At 42.0% G+C, this 13818-nt stretch overlaps 1 protein-coding gene across 2 annotated transcripts in view; it reads left to right on the forward strand.

Annotated features, from left to right (window-relative positions):
• The window catches only part of Dtn (transmembrane protein 132C dtn), an 86110-nt gene that overhangs the window by 59910 nt on the left and 12382 nt on the right, over positions 1–13818 (forward strand). For both annotated transcript variants that reach the window (XM_070674184.1, XM_070674185.1), the window contains exons 3-4: positions 6478–6624; positions 10476–10749. In XM_070674184.1, the coding sequence (XP_070530285.1) occupies positions 6478–6624; positions 10476–10749 (421 nt within the window). The remainder of the gene's footprint in view (positions 1–6477; positions 6625–10475; positions 10750–13818) is intronic.

Raw genomic sequence — 13818 nt, forward strand, 5'->3', positions numbered from 1 at the left:
CAACACGCCGCTGGGAATGCGAACCGGTGTCGTCGGTACGCGACTTTTTGCATTAGATAATCGCGAGACACTTGAACCAACACTGCAAGTCGCAGGCTACAGAAGTTCCGTGACGTAAGCGAGCACTTGCAGGTCGCATAAAGAGGAAAATAAACTGGCGGACTATGTATCGCACAAGATCTATATTCTTTATTGTATAAAAGAGTACGTTGCTTTTATGTAAAGTCACGTGTCGTGCAAATTTATTGATTAATTATACAGAAATGTAATTTTAATTCGTCTCCTTTATCTTTTTATATTTTATTTTTATTATTATCATTATTATTATTTTTTTTTAACAGTATCGCGAGAAGTAGTAGAGCGCTAATGAATTTTCTGTAATCCTTATTGCTGGGAAGCTTATTAAAATCCCGCAAATAACTGCAAATTAAAAGCCCCTGCATACGACGCAGCTGTAAAGCATTTGCACGATTAGTTCCTCTTTCATGATATAATGAAATGGAGGGATTCGATATTACGCAGTTTATCTGTAATATAAATTCTTAAAGGATTAAATCGATAATGTGAACCTTTAAATAAACCTTTTAATAACAATTCTCTTGCGACGTAACGTTTTATGGTTTTTCATTCAAATTGTTATTCGTTAAAACTTTTACGTTCTCTCAAAATTAATTGTTGAATCAAATTTTTTTTATTTATTAATTTTTTTATTTTTTTATTTTTCTAGAGCTTAATATAATTCAAATAATTTTTTGTTTTGCATACGAAACGTTTAAGTATCGGCAGTGATAGCGCACAATTCAAGCCATATCGATGGCTGAACTCATTACGAAGGTCCGCGGGTTATCGAGACCATCTTCGCAATTTCTACACGCTGCGATTACACGAGTTCGGTTTTTAAAACAAAATTGCATTTGTTTGCAGTTACATTACTCAGAACAGCCTTGACGTTTGGCAATTTTCTGGAATTAATGAGATAATCGTATTTTTACGAAAAGGAAAGCCGAGTTATTTACGCAGACGAATCTCTATCCCTTACATTTGATCACATTGCCCGTGTAAATGCTAATGTCTCGTATAAGATTGTAAGACTATGATTTTAAAATCAATTTTCCCACGGTGGAATTTCAATGCAAACTTTTCGTGAATGAATTGGGTTCAATTTCGCCTTCGTTATGCAGCAACGATAATGGGCGGCCGTTATTAAATTAATAATATTCCAATGTTTCACGAACATGTATTATTATTTCGAGAATAATATCCTATTGCTATTGTTGGTACAAATTCGCGAGCAGTTGACCCGCTTGAAAGATAAATAATTCACACGTGACATTAGATGACGCCGGTACGCTCCGCGATTAAACTTTCACACACGTTACGGCAACAGTTTAAAGAGCAAGGCTTTATAAATACCCACGCCGTTTTCTCATATCTCTTTTTTATTTTATTTTATTTTATTTTATTTTATTCCTCGTTCAATTAAGAAAAGTAATTCGAGATACGAAAATTTGGGCGAGAGACCGCTCGACAGAATCTCTTAAACATTTCGAATACGAAGTTTAAGCCTCTAGAAAATACGGCAGGTTGAGCGAAAATTTCCTCACGCGTTAAAGAGCTCGCTAAGAGCTAATCGTAGTCTTTTGTCCGCACCCGAGGAGGGGGCTTTATCCCGCTTTTTACGTCTCGCAGCCTTAATCTAAGGCTCTTACAGCACCACGTTAAACCGTAGATTTCCTACGCGGCCGCCTCTTAAGCCGCACTAGTCCGACCATAGGTCTTCGCCTCTGTGCCCTTGCGATATTGCATCGCTTAACAGCGCAGCTATGCAAAATCTTTAGTTATCTCACGCTTTCATTCAATTGCAAATACGGAGACCGAACTCAGGGAAAATGTAAAATATCTGGTACCTATAAAAATGTTCTCAATTATTTCTCTTTTTCTTTTTTTTCTCTTTTTTCTTTTTTTCTCATTCGTACTCACCTTGCACGTTGACTGGAAATCTGCACGCGATAACGATTCACGATCAGAGCTATATCAAATTCGCCTCGATCAATTTTTTAAGTGTTTTTCCGTGGTGCACATACGGATGCTGTTGATTCTCCGCTAACAATATTCCTGTACATTGCATATCCCGCCGGTGTCGATCGATCAGTCAAAACACCGTGACAAAGCTGCGAGGGGAGAGGAAGAGAGTTCGGCGCGGTCATTGAATAAACGGTAATTTTCGAGCGACGCTCCGGACATTTGTCAGCGTTGAAAGCACACGCGCGTGATTGTTCCCGATGGCGCTCGCCGGTGCCCGTCGGTGCTTCGCACATTGGCGATTTGTATGTAAATGCAAGGATAGGCTCGCGGAAATAACTTGATCTGAACTTGTAATTGGCTCGATCCTAACCCGTCCGGCCGGGGGGCTCATTCCCGGACTCTGTTCAGCGATGTTCCAATATCCACCCCCTTTTCACGTCGCCGTTTCACCGATTCTTACTTAATCTACAGTTACCACGCCGTTATTATTTGTTAGCGCGATCCGATCAGCGTGAGAGATAAGTCCGACTGTCGCAGTCCCTTCGTTTTCCGTTTCGCTCCAATTTTACCTGGGGGGCAATCATTTATTTTTACTTTTTTTTTTAATACATGCAAGTTGATTAAAGTTTAAGATACAAGTAAATTATCGAAGTTTGTAAGAGACTTTATAGGCAGAAAGGATAATAATTAATATAAAAGACACTCCGGAAATTATTTAGGAAGGCATTTTGGTTGGGCCGGGTATATACTCGGGTTGTCTTTACAGTTTGCCCAAGGAGGAATAAATTGACGTTTTGCGCCTCGGGTTTTTGTTACACGCTTTTCTCCGCTGTTGTCTGAGGCTTAATTTACTCTCGGCTAAATTTAATTAAGGTTTCGAAGCCGTCGAAACGATTAAGACCGGAGATATGTAAATTAATTGCCGGCAGTGAGGAGGCAAGCTGCACCGTGCGGAGATAGTAATTACGCTTGTTTTTGTACGCTTAAATTATGACGCTACAAGTGGGGAGGTAGAGGAAAAGTTCTTTTCGCAGGGGCTTGTGCGTTAGTATGATTGCGGGGACAAAATTAACACACGGCGTGTATGCGCATACATGTGCGGTCCGTGGTATTCTCCGTAATATGCGACAGTATATGGTACGAGCCATCTCTGGAATTTTGAAGCACGGCACACGCCAAGATCTTAAAGCTTAACATTTCTCGCAGCCGATTAATCTGAAAGTTAAAGAAAAAGAAAAAAAGAAAGAAGAAGAAGAAGAAGAAAAAGAAAAAAAAAGTCGGTATAAAATATGGACGTGCGTGTCACCGCGCTAATAATAATGGAACAGAATATTCCTTCGTCATTAGTCGCGGGGAAACGAGCAACTTCGTTGCTCGGGAACTTTTCAGCTTCGCGTACCGCCCGACTGTCGCGACGCTGCAGTATTTTCTCTCTGGATATTCGCCACGAACGAGCACAAGAAATCAGACCCGATCTCGGTAAGACATTTCGCTCTGGGAATATTTCATGCCGAGATCTCTTTCTCTCCTTCGCCGTGGCGAAGTACCGCCGCGCTCTCTTTCTCTCGCATTGCGATCGTTTCCGCGTTTTGAATTTCTCTTCGCCGAGCCATCAAGTGTTATGGTAAAGGCGCCCGCGTTCCGGCGACGGGCAAAGACGCGATAAGGAGGCGTCGGTCCGCGTCTCTCCCGAAGGAGACGGCAAATTGAGTTATTGCCGAAGGCGCTGGCCGAGGTGGCGTCTTTAAATACGCATTAACCAGCCGCTGCCTTCGGCCTCGGCGAAATCCAGGTACGTCGAAGTAACTTGAAGAGGCAATATCCGGGGGTCTGGGCCGAGACCGAAGTTTCGTATTAGCCACTCGGTGCACTTTTCCACTGCGGGATCCGCTTACCGTTCGGCGACATTACATTCGCGCACTCGAGAATCCCGTCCGTTGCTGCTTGAATAAAGAACGACCCTCCGCGAGACCGAAGACGGGATTGCGAATAAAAACTTAAGGAGATACATCCCCTTAATAGTGGAGTAAATACCCCGAATAATTTATGCGTCCTGTAACACATGGCACTCGTTCATATTTTATTATATTTTTAAACGTTATAAATGTATAAAAATTAAAAGAAAAAAAAAAAATTCGCCGCGAATAGAATCGATATTATTGAAACGGAAACTGTCAGGGAGTTTGCGGAAGGAAATATAAAGTGAATATGTAACTTATTTTATAAATCTGATATATATTTATATATATACATATATACATGTAATGTAATCTCAAAATAATCTCGGATTGTCGTTCAACTTTGCCGTATAACGCCAATATCTGATTTGCTGCGTCAACAGCGGTAACGGCATATCTATGCGTCAGACAGACGCATTTCTTCAGCTGCATCCCTCTTCTCCCTCATCTCGTGTACCGCGGTACCAGCCCTGTGACCCGGTCACGTAACTGGAGCACGAGTTAGTTTCGAGAAACGCTGCTGCTCCTCGCGAGCGAGTCGATTTGGCGATGATGAGGAAAACGTCTGTCGCATAGTCGCGGAAGCAACTACCGTTATATTCTTTTTCGCGCGCGCGACAAAGGCAAACGCGGAACGTCGTTCGAATTTTCCATCCGAATATGCATATCTCGGCGTAATCGCCCGTGACGTTCTCGCGAACTGGGAATTTTTCAGAATCCTGCGCGAAACATCTCGAGACCGAGTGGAACGCGCGCGAAGATATTTGTCGCCGCATCGTTTCGTTATTACGCAGGTATTTTCGGATACGCTGTGCACTTTTCGCCGCGCCGTAAATTTTACCGGCGAGTACTTCGAATTTCGAGTTAATTTAATTTCTATTAATAAAAATGCCAGAGTACACCCGTGCCGGAATATGCTTTCGAGATGGATTCTGGAATAAGGCCGGCGGTCTCCTCCTCTTTCAGTTTGCGGGAAACCTAATTTTCACCGCTCGGCGAAGTTTAAAAAGCATTTAGTCCTTTGACACTTTCTCCATTAAACTTCTTTTAGAATAAATAATTACACGTGTTAATCAAAGTAAATCTTTCAGCAAGTACTTTGCTTCCTCGCGAGCTCTTGTTATTTTCGCCTCCCGCGTTTTTTTCGATAACGTCGCTTCTAAATCTAGGACGTCGCTTGATGATTAGAAGCGGCGCGACGAAAGAAGATTGACGAGTGAACGGGAAGTGTCGGGAACGCATGTGATAAGACGTTGCGAGAAGTGCACGCGAAGTTCGCTGCATTATTGACGATCTCGCAAGCTTCCTCGCATCTGCGTTTCGCAGTGACGCGCCGTACCGCTTAAATTTCGATCCAGCTTTTAGGATTGCCGCGGATGCTACCAGGAATGAAGAGCCTGCGACATCGCCGCGACGCGAGAAGTAGCTGGATATTATTGCGACGACAACTGGGAGCCGATGTTCGAGTCACGGTACCATATGCGAAGTCCTTGTTGCATCAGAACTCGATCGAACGGAAATCCGATACACATATATCCGACGACTTTGGGATATCTTAGAAATAATTCGAGGAAAATGCACTGAGAAAAAGAATTTCGTTAAACAGACTAAGGCCCGGTTTCACTCAACGCGAGTTAATCAAATCGATTAATTAACCTTTAGGGTTGTAATTAATTCTAATTTGAGAGAAGCTTGATTTTATCCCTTTTTTTGTAATTATTTTATTATTAATAATTTAATGAATTTATATCATTATTAAGAAATTTTTTAAGTATGTCAATTTTTTGGTTACACTTATTATTGTCTCTTGGGAATCTATTTAAATTGGTCAATTATCGGCTGTTCTTTCAGTTTGTCGGAACTTGCCTTGTGATTCTTATAGAAGGAAGAATCGTTAGCTACACAAATACGGGTCTTGACGGTATTATTAAAGCTACTTGAGGGCAATGGGACCTGCCGGTAAAGAACTGTACGTTCATTCATTTTTAATGGTAGAAGAAGAACGTAACTAATAGTATTATTACTTACCGTATGGTGGGTGAAAGAAACGTGCGCGAGTCGATCGATGCGACGTGATACGAGTAATAAAAATATCGCGCAGTGGAGTACTTGTATAAGTCATCGTTGGAAGGAAACATTTCTAAAACTTCGTACGTGACTTGTATCTTATACATGTATATATATATATATATACATATATACACACACTTTTTATTATTTTTCTTACCTTTTCTTTCTCGTATTACTATTTTATAACTCATCATCTTTAACATACTTTTAAACAACCATTTTGAAAGATCGTTGGATATTAATAAAAATTTCTGAAGGTTTATTAATTTTATTTAAAGAAAAAAAAATGTATATATTTTGCATTAAAGACCACTGTAATCACTGGGAATTATCCTATGACAAAACAATCGTTTCTTTTGAAGGAAATATTTTTCGATAAAAGCACCGATGAGATTAAAAGAGAAAAAATTCGTTTGTGTTTCAGGGCGCGAGTGAAATCCGCCGGGGTCAAGATTCTGGATGCTTCATCTAGTAGTCCGGACTGGATCGTCGATAGCGATGTCAACGTGAAGAACACAGCCGCCACGTTTACAGCACGGCGTAAGGAGAACTCGTCGCGTGCACCGAGCACGTAAGTACATCATGTACCCTTTCGGAACAGCCCTGTCGCGCAATCTGCCCTCGTTAAGCCGGTATACGTCGGCGAGTTTAGAAAGACTCTTACTGGAATTGTGAACATGAGGGCGGTTAATGTAATGAGCAACTTAAATCTCTCGCTTCCGTTCATTAAACCGAGAGAATGGGCAGATTAAGTCTTACCGCTAAATGAATAAGAATGTTCGGATGAACGAGCATTGAGAAATAAAGATTTGCAAATCTTTTTTCTTTCTTTCTTTCTTCGTTACTTGACTGTTTGACATTTTTTATACATAAAAATTTTATCTTAACGGAGACTTATATTTAATATTTTACATTATTGAAATTACTATTTTTAATTATAAAGTTTAATTATTAAGTTTTAAATCTTTTTATCACATATGAGACTGTACTTATTTATTTATTTATTTATCTTTTTTTTCACAAAAATCTTGAGCGGTTAACGAAGAACAGACAATTTGTTTGAATATATTTATTACGACGTGAAAATTCTAACTGGCACGAGTGACCGATATTCTAAATTACGTTACTCGTGTACATTATAATGTACAATTTTCTCGCGTGTCGTATTTTTTATAAGAAATATAGTACTAAAATCAACGAGAATCACATCGGAAGATGTTCCGGTGGCATTGGCGTTTGGTCCAAAGTATCTGTTTCTACACTAGTCGTCTTAGGCGTGCAACGCTTCGTCTTTGTGCTCTTCGTTTTCTTCTTCTTTATTATCACCGTCTCCAGCGTGCGCTGCGGTTGACTGGCGTCTTCGGCTTTGTAAGGGGCCTCACCTCTTTTCTCAAACGATTTGCCCGCGGAGTCTTTGGCCGACTGAATAAGGCGATTCCGCGGCTTATTCTTTCCAGCGGACAATTTACTCTCCTTCGAAGTATCAGCCAGCGTTCTGACAAATCGATTTACCAGTTTGTCCTTCTTCTCGGACGATGATATACTCTTGTCCAAAGTATCTTCGACTGTTCTGACAAATCGATTCTTCGGTTTGTTCTTCTCCTCGGACGAGTCGTTCCCGGAAGTATTCTCACCCGCCTGGATAAATCGCAAGTTCTTCGGCGTCTCCTTCACTTCAGCTGACGATTCGCTTCTCGCCCTAGCCTTGACCCTCCTGACAAATTGACTTTTCGGATTGTTCTTCTCTTTGAACGAGTTGCTCTCTGATGTATCTTGAATCGCGCGGGTAGATCGACCTTCTTGTTTATTCTTCTCATCTTCGGATGACGTATTCCGTGAAGTGTCTCCTTCAGCGTGTCTCGCCTTTCGCGTACACTCGTCCTTCCTCTTCAAGTTTTCGTCACCGTCACCTCCGCCACAATTTCCTTTCTTATTTTTCTTTGATTTCACGTGCCGTTTCTTATTCTTTTTACTATTACCGTTACCGCAGTCACACTTTTCACCGTCGCCGTTGTTGCCGTTGTCATCGTCATCGTCGTCGTCGCTATCGTCGTCGTCGTCGTCGTCGTCGCAATCATCGATTTCATTCTTCTTCGGTTTTACGTTCTTTTTGCCTTTCTGACAACAATTGTTACCATTATCATCATCGTCGTCGTCGTCGTCGTCGTCGTCGTCGTCGTCGTCGTCATCGCTGCTAGAAGAGCTACTGCTACTACTACTGCTGCTGTCATCATCTTTCTTGAGCTTCCGTCTGGTTGCACGTCTCACGCGCTTGAATTCCTCCATCTCTTCCTCCTGGTTCTCTAAGGACCTCCACCCGTTGAAGTCTCTTCTCACGCGTTTATCATCTTTCTCCTCGCTGGATGAGCTCGAGCTGTCGGGCTTCTTCTCGTTCGCGGCGACGTCGCCGGTAGCGATTGTTGTCAACGTGTCCGCCGGATCCTGCACGTTTTCCTGCGCCCGGACCTGCGTAACCGCGAGTCCCACGAGGAGACTCGCGAAAAGAACCAGCGCGCCGGGACGCATGATCGATCGTGGTAACTCTTAATAATCAGGAGGGCGACTTATACTCGCGACGACAGTCGAACGGCCGGCTTATATACGCGATTACGGGGCATCCGATAAAAAATGAAGCTATCGGGCGGAGGGAGAGACACTGTTCGCTGACGCTACGCGTGCTGAAATCGATAGGCGAGTAGTGAAACGGAAGGCGAAAGGTGAGGGAAGCCGAAGAAATCCGCGGGCAGGGCAAGTGCCTCGTTATCGCCGTTAACCCGTCGATGGTCCGCTTTGATTCCGCTTCGACTTCGAACTCCGGTCGAGGCAACTCCTCGCGGTATCTCTCTCTCTCTTCCGCGACTTGCAGATCCACCGATCGTCGATCGCGCGAGAGCGGAGAGTTAACGCCACCCCAACACGCACGCAACGTGGATCAGCGATCGTGATAAAGAGGGTGGAGGGAACAACTTCGCCGGGGGTTTCCGCTTATCGAGATTCCGCGCGGCGCGCGCTAGTAGCAAACGCGACGAATCTCGCATCGGAGATCAGCCCCCGATGCGTGTGATACCGGCTCCTCAAAGCTTAGGCAGGCGGCTCCGGGCTGCAGAATAATTACTTTGAAATAACGTCGCGGCGCTCCCTTCATCTCGATAAGATAAGAATCTCGAGAGGGCATAATGAGCGACTGGCGAACGAGACGCTCGCCATGAAAGAGAGAGAGAGAAAGCCCCCGTAGCCGGTAACGAGAGGAGAAAAAGTCGAGAATTATGGATGGCAGAGGCGTCAAGAGAGCCCAACTCCCAATGGATATTATTAACTCCTTACCGAACTTATCGTTATCTTTAAAGCTCGATGGCAATTTACACTTTCAACTTTGATGACTCGTAATTTTATACTGTTTATCGCGACGCCCTGCGATAACAATTTCCTATTTCTTGTCGTTTCAGATATCATACAAGTCGCACTTGCTTTAATCTTTTGCTTGAAATTATGTAATAATATAGTATAGATATATATTTCTCTTTTTTTCTTTTTTTTTTCAATGAAAAGGATTTGTGTACGCACACCGAACGTGTGCATGGGTGGTGCGTTATTTACGAGTATTTAACGCCAAAGGAACATTCTGTTGGTGCTAATTTGACTGTAATAATGTTACGCTTAATTAAATTCGATAAATTTGTATGTCTTAACGAATCTAATTACATTTGCATGGTTATGAATATTTAATTGCCCTTTAATTCACAATTTTCATGAAAACTGCTCGTTTTACGGCAATTTTAATCCGACGTCTCCTATTGCTTGTCGTAAAATATGAATGAGAGACAGGGGAGATCGCGTATAGCTGAGAAGAGGGCCTGGTAAAGATGTTTTAGAGAAAAGCTTTTATATACATACATACATATATATATATATATATATATATATATATATATATATATATATATATATATATATAAAAGCGTGCATCGAGGAAAATACAAAGCCTCTCGCGCGAAAGAACCGTTAAATTCTTCTAATGACGAACAATTTTCCGTGTTTGCGATTTAACAGGCGAGTTTTCGTTCCTTTTAATGTCTAGCGCTCGTTTCCGAGCACTCGCTTAAAAGAGGGAGAGCACGTTAATTGTCGAAGGTATTCTCTTACGTACGAGCAAACGAAACCGGCGTTTATTCGAATCACCCTTATCGGAGGCAATACACAGTTTTTCTTAGAGCTTAATTCCACCCTTTCAATCGTTCTATCGCAATTTTATAAGTTCCTCCGTTCGCCATCGTTCCAACAAATAAGACGAGCAATCAGATTCGTTCGGAAACAGTTCATGCAATCGAGGGACTGCCTGCTTGCGTTTGAAATCAATCTTGCGCTTCTTTAATCTTGGTCGTTGGCATTTCGTAGATTAACGTTTTATATATGTTGCCTCAGATCCGCGGAAGAAATAATGACGATGCTGCTGGAGGCCAGCGAGGAGGGCATAGGCGGTAGCTGGGACGGCGGCAAGATCGTTTGGAGTGTGCGTTATGCGCTCGAGGGCGAAGAGGAGAACAGCTCGCAGTTGACGGGCGCCGATCAGTTGCAGCAGCGAGTGCAGCAACGCCAGCTGCAGCACCATCATCATCATCACGTCGAGAGACGTAAGCTGCAGGCACGGCTGGAGATACAGAAGGATGATATACAGGCGGTGCTCCCGATCTCCAAGGTATATAAATGCGCGATTCTTTCGCGCGACATAAATTTTAATTTCCAAATTTACGTGCGCGGGCGAATATAAAATTGAAGCGGAAAGCGGAGCAGCGAGGCGAACATTTTGCATTTGCCAGGGATTATTTTTGTCTTCCGCTTTTATATCCGCGTCGTCGGTCGAATAGTTTGAAATAACCGAGCATTAAAAATTCTTGGTATTACCTTCCTACTCGGAATATCATTACGTAGCTCGTGAAATTTTGAGATTTCGGTCAGATTTTAACGGCCTTTTCTCCACTCTCGGTTATGATTATTTTCATCGGCGTCCTCCGCATTCTCGCGCCACCTTCGTACTTCGTACTCGATCGGCGAAAATCCTTCGGAAAGGAGCTAACTCGAGCGGCGGAACGGGATCAATACGGTCGCGTGTATCGATCACCTCGGCCGCGCGAGAATCTGTTTCCACTCGGTCAGCCAATCTACGATCCTCGCGAGCACCGAGACAAGAGAGAAAAAGGTAGGAAAGACGGCGGGGAAAAAGGAAAAAGCTCCGTGAAGAGAAAGAGAGAGAGAGAGAGAGAAAGAAAGAAAGAGGAAAAAGAACCGACAAAGGATAATGCTTTTCCTTCTTTGGTTCCCACGGCGAGCACTCTGATGCCTTTCCTCTTCGGCTTTTCCGCGCCCACGCTTTCACCAGATAACGTCGATATTTCCAGTACGTGATAAAATTCCATCGATACCGCAAAGTCGATCGTAGACCTACCTACAACCAGTTTTGATAACGGCGTCGACGCATCTGCTGTAACAACGGACCGTAATGAAATTTTCGATTGTGTTGACGCCGCGCACCGAGCGCACCATCCCCATTTCCGCGTTTCTTCACAAAAGTAAAACGCACGTAAATCCGAAGCATTGATTTTTCTCCCTTTGCTTTCTTGTAAAAAAATTGGTTTGTACAAAAAAAAAAAAAAAAAGAAAAAGCAAATTAACAATTACAAAATAATTCCTAATAGCGATAATAATTTAATCGCAGATTATTAAAATTTCTTCGAGCATTTTCTGTACGAAAAAAAAAAAAAAAAATGTAAGCAAGCAAGTGTTCTCTCAATTTATTTTTTAACAGAGCCTCGTCGATTTTTATCTAAAAGAGAAAAAGAAAAGGAGATTTAAAATAAGTTGTAAACATGCCTGTATTTTACGTTCGATAATTAAATACGGTTTTGATAAATTGCCCTCCGAGCGGCGACAAGTCCGCGCAATTGGAACACAAGCCTCTTGGTATGTAAATTAGATCTGACGGGTCCACACTATCTATGACATGCTTGCAATTTCCAGGGACACGACGCACCACGTGCATTGCGCATAACTTCGCTTAGGGAAAGTCACTAAGAAACAACGTCGTCGGTCGAACGTATTTGCCCGATAGAATTTTACTTCGCCGCGCGAATAGCTACCGATTTTAATTGAACCTAACGAATTAATTATCTCTCCACACGTCGCGCCGAATATCGCAACTGCCAATCGATCTTAAAGTCTTAGAATCACGGTATTGACGGATAATGCGAGGGAAAGGGCGGAAGGCGTCGAGAAAAGAGGTCGCGCCCGAGATCCCTTTTAATTAAAAACTTCGCTCGCAGTCCCGCGCGTGGAAGGAGCTGCAATTAGAATAAGGATAATCAAGAAGCGTAGACGGAGTTTCCGGGAACTTCTAGCGAGCGAGCACGCGCCTTCAAAAGGATATGTAAACGAATTAATTATCTAATTTATCAATTAGCGACCTCCGACGCGCGCGCGAGCGCGCCTGTTCTCCCGGCTGAAATTTATCAACGTAATGGCCCGTGTATTGTGCGCATTTTACGCGCAAAATCCTTGCGTTCCCTCTTGCCGATCTCCCCGTCGACCTTACCGCCGATGAAACATCATCCCGCGTTGAAAATGTTTTCCATGCTCTTTTAATAAACTCGCGAAATAATCTCGCTGATCTCCGGGACGTAACTGCCGCGCTTCATTCGCGTATGAAAATATAATTCCAACCGTGGAAGTTGAACTGCTGCATGCTCAATTCATACATCAAGCTTTGTGCATTGCTGCATATATTATACTCTCGAAAGTTACCTGCAACGAGTCAATCTGTTAAACTATTAAACAGAACAAAACGAAGCGAGAGCAGGTAGCTGAAAATAAAGACATCTTTCTCCTTCCCTCGCTCTCCTCCCCCTGCGATGTAAATTAATTATATTATATTATAAATGCACACGACCAATTCATAAGACTAATAATACGCCGTGACTTTTGTTTCTCGAAATAGCGGCAGAGATTTATGAATTATCCAAACAATTACAATTCTAGATTGTTCGGGTTCTAATTTAAAAATTATCAAAATGTTTCTCTCTTGTATTAATAACGATTTGAATCTTTCACGGGAAAGTTTGCCGTTTTAAAAATAATTCGGTGTAAGGAATAAAAGTGGACTTGGAGATGAAAATTGACATTTTTTCTTTTTACAAAGCATCCAGAAAGCAAATTAGAAATTTGTACGATAAATAAAAAAGTTTCCCGGCTGATTTTAGAAAGTCTTAATTAATTACGCGTCCTTACTCGCGTCTCGGGCTATTATTAGCCCGGTATTGTCACGAATGATTAATATAGAAAGTTAGGAAAGAAAGTGCCATTCAATTACAAATTTTCATAAGACCAAAATCAACTTTAATCCCCAAATGTTTTCAAATAAAAGTTTAAAAAATTCAAATAACAGAAAAATTACTTTTAAGTAAATTTTAATCAGCTCCGTTGTAAAGAATAAAAAAATTGCTTGATTTAAAAAAAGCGCGACACTATTAAAGATATAAAATATAAATAATAAAAAAATTAAATTTAAAAGAAAGTAATAATAATAAAGTCAAATACTTAAAACAATCCTTTTTACATACGTATACAAAAATTCATAAGTGGTCGCCGGTGGTGGAATTTTCTTTATACTTTCCATCAACATTCCGTCTATACGCGAGGCAATTGAAACTGAATCAAAAGATCGGCTCGCGTAACCAGCGATTCCACTCAAAGGGATTTTCCGCGTCTCTTTCTC

This window comes from Cardiocondyla obscurior, linkage group LG02, assembly GCF_019399895.1.
Source record: "Cardiocondyla obscurior isolate alpha-2009 linkage group LG02, Cobs3.1, whole genome shotgun sequence".
In the NCBI taxonomy this organism is placed as follows: domain Eukaryota; kingdom Metazoa; phylum Arthropoda; class Insecta; order Hymenoptera; family Formicidae; genus Cardiocondyla; species Cardiocondyla obscurior.